At 39.0% G+C, this 10419-nt stretch overlaps 1 protein-coding gene across 1 annotated transcript; it reads right to left on the minus strand.

Annotated features, from left to right (window-relative positions):
* Positions 1-98: 98 nt before the first annotated feature.
* On the minus strand, positions 99-4472 carry LOC138955114 (very low-density lipoprotein receptor-like; the record flags this gene model as incomplete). The annotated part of the gene is made up of 6 exons (XM_070326791.1): positions 4359-4472; positions 3702-3818; positions 2621-2731; positions 1948-2064; positions 1446-1562; positions 99-362 (listed from the first exon to the last, which is right to left on the minus strand). Coding segments are annotated over exons 2-6 (667 nt in total), but the record flags the coding sequence as incomplete, so codon positions are not given.
* Between the last annotated feature and the right edge of the window lie 5947 nt (positions 4473-10419).

Consider the following 10419-nt stretch of genomic DNA (forward strand, 5'->3'; position numbering starts at 1 on the left):
CACATACAATATATTGATGACTTTTTACCGAGATTGTTTTCTTCTCATAACAAAAAACAAAGAAAAGGTAGCAAAAAAAAAAAGAACGGCATACTCACAAGCGGAGATGAGTTGCACTGTTTCAGAAATCCTGATTCCTGATTTCGTTGATACTGCTGTACAGGTCACGTTTCTCATGTCATCAGCTTCTAGGTCTGGTGTAAAGGTGCACGTGTTGCCAGGTTCTTGCTTGTCACAAGTCACACCGCTCCACGTGTACTCCAGAGGGGGGTCGAGGTCAGTGGCGTTGCACGTCAGGGTAAAAGGCTCCTTGCTGGTGAGGAATGGCGGACCCACACTCACCTGTCCTCTGTCACTGACATCTGACCCAAAACAAATTGAAATTAAAAATCAAGAAATTATATAACACAATAAACACATACAGTCGACTCCGGTTAATCGGCCACTTTTGGGACTGACTGAATTATAGCCGATTATCCGAAGTGGCCGATTACCCGAACATCGCATCGGGAAGTTCCTCAGAACAAAAATGTTGGATGTTGGAAGTTACTTATGGTAGCGGAAAGCGGACGTTTCGTGCATTTCTTCAGTAACTATTTAATTGAACAATTGATTATAATTATTAAGGTTTTAAGATGGGAGAATCAAGTTTAGTCTTTTTCCAAAGGTCTTGTAAAAAAAAAATCGTAAGTAGAGTGCTGTTTTACTGCTTTCTAACGCAACCATGTCATTTTACATTGGATAAGCTTCTGAATCAGCTGCATGATTGGCTGATTGGCGGACATATAAGCAGACACACCAATAAACAGACTGTTCTTCTTCTCTATTGGTGTTAACTTACCGCAGCTCGTCTTCTCTATTGGTGTTAACTTACCGCAGCTCGTCTTCTCTATTGGTGTTAACTTACCGCAGCTCGTCTTCTCTATTGGTGTTAACTTACCGCAGCTCGTCTTCTCTATTGGTGTTAACTTACCGCAGCTCTTCTTCTCTATTGGTGTTAACTTACCGCATCTCTTCTTCTCTATTGGTGCTAACTTACCGCAGCTCTTCTTCTCTATTGGTGTTAACTTACCGCATCTCTTCTTCTCTATTGGTGTTAACTTACCGCAGCTCTTCTTCTCTATTGGTGTTAACTTACCGCAGCTCTTCTTCTCTATTGGTGTTAACCTACCGCAGCTCTTCTTCTCTATTGGTGTTAACTTACCGCAGCTCTTCTCGTCATCTCCATCACCACAGTCATCTGTTCCATCGCACACACTGCTGTTTGAAATACAGCGATGGTTGCTACAACTGCACATGTCCGCGACACACTGCCATTGATCTACAGTTTAAATAAATGAAAATATGTATATCAAACACATAATTAACTAAATTGAAACTGGTTTTGGAACTTAACATAACAAGATTTTTAGTTCAGTCCAAGCCAGTACATATCATTCACTTACCACACTGTTTCTCGTCACTGCCATCACCACAATCGTCGTGACCATTGCACCGGATGGATTTCGAGATACAGCGGTTGTTGCTGCACTTCCACCTGCCAGTTGGGCAAATCCTGTGCTCTGTAAGTGTATGATTGTATATCGATGGACAATTTAAATCCCGCATCGAGTATCAAAACAGCTATACATTCAGTCAGTCGATAACTCCTTTCATGTCACACGGAGCTTTCACCGCGCGTTTTTCTGACTAAGGTGGTGCTGGATTTACCTTTCACAGATCGATTTAAAAGATGTTCGTGAACTCAGAGTTTCTGACTGATTTGAATATCTCTCTCTCTCTCGCTCTCTCTCTCTCTCTCTCTCTCTCTCTCTCTCTCTCTCTCTCTCTCTCTCTCTCTATCTCTCTCTCTCTCTCTCTCTCTCTCTCTCTCTCTCTCTCTCTCTCTCTCTCTCTCTCTCTCTCTCTCTCTCTCTCTCTCTCTCTCTCTCTCTCTCTCTGACCCACCACAATTGTCCTCGTCACTACCGTCCCCACAGTCGTCAACTCCGTTACAGCGATCTGGCTTCCAGATGCATCGGTTGTTTTTACATTTCCACCAGGTGGGCGAACACTTCCATCTCTCTGCAAAATAAAGGACAACATGAATTGAATATTTTGTACAAGATATTGCCGAAGTAAAATGGTAGCCTGGAAGTACGTTGGCATGGAGTAAACCACCACAATGGTTATCGGAGAATGTGGGATTAGAAATACAACATATAAACATGATTACAGTGATGTACGCACGCACACACATGCTCACATCGGTACACTTTTGCATATGCTCATCCGTTCATTCATTCAATAATCTATTAGATTTTCTGTTGGCTTATTATGTCATCATCATTCTATGCACCTTTCCCTCCATACATCCAGACTACCAAGAAGGAGGTGGGGGGGGGGGGTGCGCAGGGTGCACGTGCACCCCCACCCCTGTCCTCCAGCTAACAACATTAGAAAGATATGTTATTTTTTACTTCGGAATTTGCAAAGATGATTATGTGGCAGTTTCTAAGCACAGATGGCACTAGATAGCACGCGTTTGCATTTACGGCTGCACGCCTTTAAGTTACATTTTTGAATTATATGTGCACCCCCCCTCCCCCCCCCCTCCCTCCGCCCCTGCAACCAAACATACCACAACGCTCCTCGTCACTCCCATCAGCACACTGGATCTCGCCATCACAACGCCAGTCGTTCCAAATGCATTGTTCGTTATTGCATCTCCATTGATTTGCTTTTGGACATGCTGTAAGTGGAGATAAGGGCGATCAATCAAGTTGTGTGGAACAGAGAAATAATAAATCTTAACAAGTCGCGTGAGGCGATATTACTACATTTAGTCAAGCTGTCGAACTCACAGAAACTGAAACTGAACGCACTGCATTTTTTTCACTAAGACCATATAGCATCGTCAGTCCCCGGCACGTGTAAAACGCAGTGAAATTGACAAACCAGTCAGTATAGCCTAGTAGCGGTTGGGTTTACCAGGATAGCGCTTTTTTTTGTATATATCTATTCTTTCCAACTTGATGATTTTTTTGTAATCCAAACATAACATATCTATATGTTTTTGGAATTGGGAACCGACAAGGAATAAGATGATATTGTTTTCAAATCGATTTCGGAAATTTAATTGTTAATCATAATTTTCATATTTTTAATTTTCTGCGCTTTTTTTAATCTGAATAAAACATGTTTATATGTTTTGTGAATCAGAAAATAATGAAGAATAAGACATCATTATTTTTGGATCGTGTTATAAACAAATAATTTTAATTACCATTTTCTTATTTTTAATGACCAAACTGATTAATCAATGCTTAAGCCTCCAAGCTGAAATGCAATACCAAAGTCTGGCTTTTATTTGAAAATTGCGTGACCTACATTTTAATTAATTTGCTTTAAAAATGAAGGCGTGACATTGTCGTCTCAACTTTCACAAAAAGCCGAATATGACGTCATCAAAGAATATGATCAACAACATGAAAAACAAGCGTGAGGATATCATACCCAAGAACTTTCATGTAAAATTTCATGAAGATCAGTTAAATAATTTTCTCTGAATCAGACACACACACACACACACATACACACACACACACACACACACACACACACACATACACACACACACACACTCACACACACACACCCACACACACACACACACACACACACACACACACGCACACACACACACACACACAATGTCATACCACAGTTTTGCTCATCAGTGGAATCCCCACAGTCGTCATTCCCATCACAGCGATCCATGTACGGGATACATTTGTTGTTTTTACATTTCCACCAGTTGGGTGAGCAGTTCCAGTGCTCTGCAAAGATAATTAAAAATGAAGTTGAAGTGCAACGCCAAGGCTCTGCATTACCCCAGCGAAGGACACATACGTCTCTCTCTCTCTCTCTCTCTCTCTCTCTCTCTCTCTCTCTCTCTCTCTCTCGCCCTCTCTCTCTCTCTCTCTCTCTCTCTCTCTCTCTCTCTATCTCTCTCACTCTCTCTCGCCCTCTCTCTCTCTCTCTCTCTCTGTCTATCTCTCTCACACTATCTCTCTCTCACACACACACACATACACACACAAACAAACACACACACACACACACACACACATACACACACAAACAAACACACACACGCACGCACACACACACACACACACACACACTCACACACACATACATATACACACAAACACACATACATACACACACTCACACACTCACATACACACACTTACGCTCGCACACACAAACATCCAATAATTTTCTCTGAATCACACACACACACACACACACACACATACACACACACATACACACACACACCTATACACACACACACACACACACACACTTACCGCAGTGTTTCTCATCACTACCATCACCACAGTGAACCTCCCCGTCACACCGCCAGTCTCACATACACACACACTGCTTGTTGTTGTCACATGCCCACTTGTTAGCTGAACACGAAACTGAAAGAGAACAACACACAATTACTAAGCAGAAAAAGAAGAAAACATTATATATCGAAGAAGAAAACGAAAGCCTTGCTAGCACACATTTTGAAAGTGCGAATACGTAACTTATCTCTGCATTACTACAAACAAAAAGTCACAGCAACAAATCAACACACCAATAACACTTATGTTAACCCGTGATTTTTAAAAATGTAAAAACATTTTACAAATTTTTTTTTTTTTTTTTTTTTTTTTTTTTTTTTTTTTTTGACCTCAGTTGCATGCAGGCTGCTTCAACCCTTCCTTGTTTTCTTCTCTCTTTTTTCTTTCCTTTTTTTTTTTTTTTTTTTTTCCCTTTTTTTTCTGTCTTTTTTTCTTGTAAATAGGCGGTGAGCATCCTTCTTCATTGGTCTTTTTTCTTCTTTTTTTAACTCCAACATAGAGGTATATTACACTCACGAGACATGGACATTTTCTCTTTACAATGGAAATATTCCTTATATTTACAAATCAAATTTTCTACTTAATATTTGAAACTCGAAAATTACGAACACTGATCCCTGACAAGTTGTCTTTCTAAAAATACTAATACACATTTTCCCAATTAATATTACGTGATTTACAAAATTTCTCATCTTTTTACAACAACTTGTGTCTTGATAGCCAAATATTATATCCTGCATCTTAAAATTAACCCTCAATCCAGCCTTTTCCTCTATCCAGTTTTCTATCTTCGTCCAAAACAACTTTACCGGTATGCACTCATAAAAGAAATGTTCAACAAAATCAACTTCCGTCCAACAAATACAACATCTGTTATTCTCCCTGACTTGCATTTTACATAATTCATTTGTTGGATATATGTTATGTAAGATTTTCCATTGCAATTCTCTTAACCTCACTTCTTTGGAAACATGGGCAAGTGTCCAAATTTCCTTATCTACTTGTACACCAAACTTCCTCAACCAAAAATTATATACACAAGGTTTTTCTACAGCAGTATCTACACTTTTCTTTTCTATCATTTTTCGTATTTGGCTTATTTTTATCATATACAGGCTACCATCAAACAATTGCTTATCCATCTGGACAATAATATGTTTATTTTCAATCCAATTAATCCATACTTTGGGTAATGCGTTTATTAATGCCCAATAATCCAATAAAATATTTGCATTATTCTTTCCAATTTGTATATATACCTCTGCTGCTGACTTCAATCTCTTTTCTTCCACTATGAACAAATCACTTACTCGTTCAATCCCAGCATTTTTCCAATACAAATAAAACAACATTTTCCCTTTATACCGAATCAAATCATTACTCCACAAAATCTGTTTATAAAAATTGTTTACATCAATCTTATCATGTTCCATCCTACGCTTGTAACTCAAGTGTGTCCACACTACCCTCTGCCAAAATGGGCTTCCAATCATTGTCAAATTCAATTCCTTACTCGGTTTAACATTCAAATCAAAACAACCATACCCTGAAACAACATGTCCCAGAAACCATAGTGGTATAAACGTCCAATTTGCTCCCTTCTCTTCATACAAACGTCCGACCCATTGTAAATAAAAAGACTCTTGCATCCTGTGCACATTTAGCATTTTCAACCCACCTTCACTTATTTCTTTCTCCATTACTTTTCTTTTCACTTTTTCAAATGCTTTTTTATTCGAACACTTTCTCTGCCAAATAAACTTATAAAACAATCTATTTAACTCTGTCAAAACCCGCTCTGGCAATCCAATCGTCTGCATCACAAATACTAGCTGTGAAATAAAAAAACATTTGATTATTACAATTTTACCGTGAATCCTTAAATCTCGTCGACTCCATATCTTAATCAACTTCTTAATCTTCTGAACTCTTAATACCCAATTCTGTTCAACAGTTATTGCTCTATCATTATTTACGAAATATATACCTAAAATCTTAATCTTCTCTGTGCACTCAAAGGGCAACTTTTGCTGACCACAATGCTGTCCAATTTTCATTATAAAACCAAAACATTTTACAAATTACGTCGAACCTAAAACCGCGATTTGTAAAAAATCAAAAAAAGTAAAAAATATCGCATTCCACAAAGTAATACATGCCTTTTTATTATTATTAATATTTGTCGTTTAGAGACTCTATGCTGGGTGATGGGGGGCGGTTTGGGCCCGCTGGATACACTATTACGATTTTTAGCATAACAAAGAAAACAAACCCGAATTTCCCAGCGATGGGACGATGAAGTCATGAAAAAAAAAAAAATCTAATAGATCCCTTGACTTTGGGGCAGCGCGACTCTGTTGCTGCTAGCTTTCCACTGGGAGGAAGCGACCCGAATTTCCCAGCGATGGGACAATAAAGTAATGAAAACAAAATCTAATAGATCCCTTGACTTTGGGGTAGCGCGACACTGTTGCTGCTAGCTTTCCACTGGGAGGAAGCGACCCGAATTTCCCAGCGATGGGACAATAAAGTCATGAAAAAAAAATCAAAACATCTAATCGATCCCTTGACTTTGGGGTAGCGCGACTCTGTTGCTGCTAGATTTCCACTGGGAGAAAGCGACCCGAATTTCCCAGCGATGGGACAATAAAGTAATGAAAAAAACTTGAAAAAAACCTTATAGATCCCTTGACTTTGGATATGACCAGAAAATATAAGGCGCATTTACGTAATTTGTAAAACATTTTACAAATCGCGGGGCGCGCCCGTGTTTTACATTTTTTACAAATCACGGGTTAACAACTTGGCTGACAACATTGACTTTTTGAAAGGTCAAGACGAAGCGACTGTGTTTAAAACTTACAATATTTACCGTGATCCCCTTGCATGTGTTGGTTTGTGTCAGGTACAATACGGAATTTGGGTTGCTTCTTTTGCCATTCTACTATTCTCGCCAATAAAGAAAAGTGCCCAACCATGCTTGTCATCGAAGGATCAGAGTTCGCGCATATATTACTGGTATCTTGTTTCTATATGGCACTATTCCAAGTTCAAAGAGTATTTAAATCAGAACTTGAAACGCATGTATGGAATTGCAAGGTCTTCACAACATTGCCAGGAGAAATAACTTGACACTTGACATTAAAATGGGATACACTACACACCCAATAAACTAAACTAAACTAAACTAAAGTAGGGGTGCGGGGTGTCAAACAAATATCAAATAAACAACATCACAATGCCAAGAGAATATGAATCGAGAACACGCATGATGCACGGGATACATACGAACACTAACTCACTTTATACAACACTCCTTTTCGTTTTGCTTTTCTCGCTCGAGGTTTGTGATAAACATTGTTTTTGTGTGGTCTGCTTCCTTTGAAACAAGCAAAGGAAATTTCTAACACAAATATGTTTTTTTAAATGCTCAGAGGCATTGCCAAGTATTGACTATAAATCTTACAGCATGTTCATTGTTCAAGAAAACAATACCAATGTGTTTTTGTAATAATCAGGTTACACAAGCCTCTGCGTTTTTTATCAGAAAAAGCGGCAAACAAGTCATTGGCAATGCAGTTCAGAGACATCCTGCTTGCTGTCGCGCGAGGAGAGAAAATCTTCCCTCTTTATCTTCACTGCGCGGGAAGCAATCCACCTCCACGCGGAGGTGTTTTCAGACAGGTCAGACACTGGGTGAATGTCTAAAAATAAACTCTTCAAAATGTTCCGTGTCAGACCATGTCGTGCCCTCATACAGTGTTATATGGACAGCGGATTGCTGCAAACAACGTTGCTGGTATTGTGTTGTTACGAAAGGTTACATGTTGAATCTGTGCTTTGGTTGTTCTCATTTCTTGTTTGATATCTTCTTCGCTTGGCTTGCATTTCGTTTCTCAGCATGTTGTTTTGTTTCATATCTGTCTTCGTTTATTTATTTGTTTGTTCGTTTGATTGTTGTTCTCTTCTTTTTCAACAATTATTTTACTTTGGTAAAACAAAACGTACAGCATTTGACATTGCACTGTTTAGTGTTAGTTAGTAAACCACCAAAGGTCAATGTTAAAAAGAGAATCAGTCATGTAGCCTTGAACATAAACTACTTTTAGATTTTGTTTCCTTAGGATTTTGACAACAATGTGTTTCATTCCACTTAGATATTTCATTGTGCGATCTCAATACAATGTCTGTCTGCCTATTGTTGTCACAAAGAAATGTGCAAAGCCCCACTCTGCCTCACGGGAGGTGTACAGAACGATGTCATATTTTATTAAAACAGCAATACTAAGCTTATGGGACACACTCACAATAGCATTCAACAACATTGAATGACACTTACAGATCACCTGCATTGCTATTTATAGCACGCGTAAACCACACACCAGTTCTCGTGGATTGTTCACCCCCGAGCCATCGGGGCTCGGTGTGACCAATTTTGTTTCATACAATTTAGTCGTGTGCGCTTTAAATCCTATACTATTTCTGCAAAAGCATGTTATTGTGTACCTCTGAATCTAAAATAAAATTCCAGCACAACGTTATAACTAGCGCCCTGGAATAAATGACTGATAGTGACACAAAACTGAGTGGCAGCATCTTCAAAGAGACTGTAGCAGTTTGCGGGAAATTCGTCTGCTTTAGCAATGGTAAGATCCAGCTCATTTGATGTGATAGTCCTGTTGCGGAAGTACCTTTGTATGCGCGCAATACTCAATCTTCACAGGCACAGCAACAAACAGTATCAACTTGTTGAAATCTATGTTGACGAGCATTTAACAAAAAAAGCCACACTGTATCGTTCTTGGTAGCCTAATTCCCAGTCATCAATTCAAAAGAGCTGCAAGTTGCACACACCATTTGACCCATTCACCCGGTTTGCTTGACACACATCCTTTCTAACGTTTAAAACTTCGAACTGCACTGACTTCGTTTTAATGATAACTTAATTATTTTGTGTTTTAACAATGTTTGTGTAACAATTAAGCTGTCAATGTATCATTTCTATTTTAAAAGTTAGGTCGAGCGCCAAAACGAGGCTTCCGGTTTGGATCATTGTACTTTCTTTCTAACTGCACAACATGAATCTTTGAACATTTCTCACGCTCAACAGAAAGCCTCCAGGATGTTCCTGTTCGTTGAGAGTTCAAATGGAAGTATGTTTGTACTGTGTGTAAAGGCTCGGGAAGCTCAGTCATCAGAACTAGATGGTTTACGGGAGGCGGAAGGTGGCTTTAATAGAAGAATTATGTTTTCATAATGTGCGCGATGCTTGTTTCAATGCGCAACAGTCAGTTAAAGGAAAATAAATCAAAATCCCCCATCCCTTACCGAGATGGGATGGCATGTGAACAATCGTGTAGTTTAAAACAAGGAAACTAACAAACAAATAAACACAAATAAAAAAATAAGAAAAATACGAAAACAAAGAAGCCGCCAAGTACAAAACAACAAGTGAACTGGCAAACAACCCAATCAAACAGACAACAAAGACAACAACAAAAACAAAAACAACAAAGACAACAAAGACACCAACAAAAACAACAACAAAAACAACAAAGACAACAAAGACACCAACAAAAACAACAACAAAAACAACAAAGACAACAACAAAGACAACAACAAACTATTTAAAACAGATGTTACCATTACAAGGAAATACTTCCTGCAACCGGGGCGTGTTTATTTGTAGAAAGTATATCTGACATGAACAAATATCCATGTGGTGTGTGTGTGTGTGTGTGTGTGTATGTGCGTGTGTGTGTGTTTGTATATGTATATGTGTATGTGTGTGTGTGTGTATGTGTGTGTGTGTGTGTGTGTGTGTGTGTGTGTGTGTGTGTGTGTGTGTGTGTGTGTGTGTGTGTGTGTGTGTGTGTGTGTGTGTGTGTGTGTGTGTGTGTGTGTGTGTGTGTGTGTGAAAGGGACAGAAAGAGAGACAATTACACCACAAGCATCAACATGCAAATAAGCGAGAGCCAAACAGAGGAATGAACAAAAGCTGCGTACCCATTTTAGT

Source organism: Littorina saxatilis, unplaced genomic scaffold (assembly GCF_037325665.1).
Source record: "Littorina saxatilis isolate snail1 unplaced genomic scaffold, US_GU_Lsax_2.0 scaffold_3114, whole genome shotgun sequence".
Taxonomy (NCBI): Eukaryota; Metazoa; Mollusca; class Gastropoda; order Littorinimorpha; family Littorinidae; genus Littorina; species Littorina saxatilis.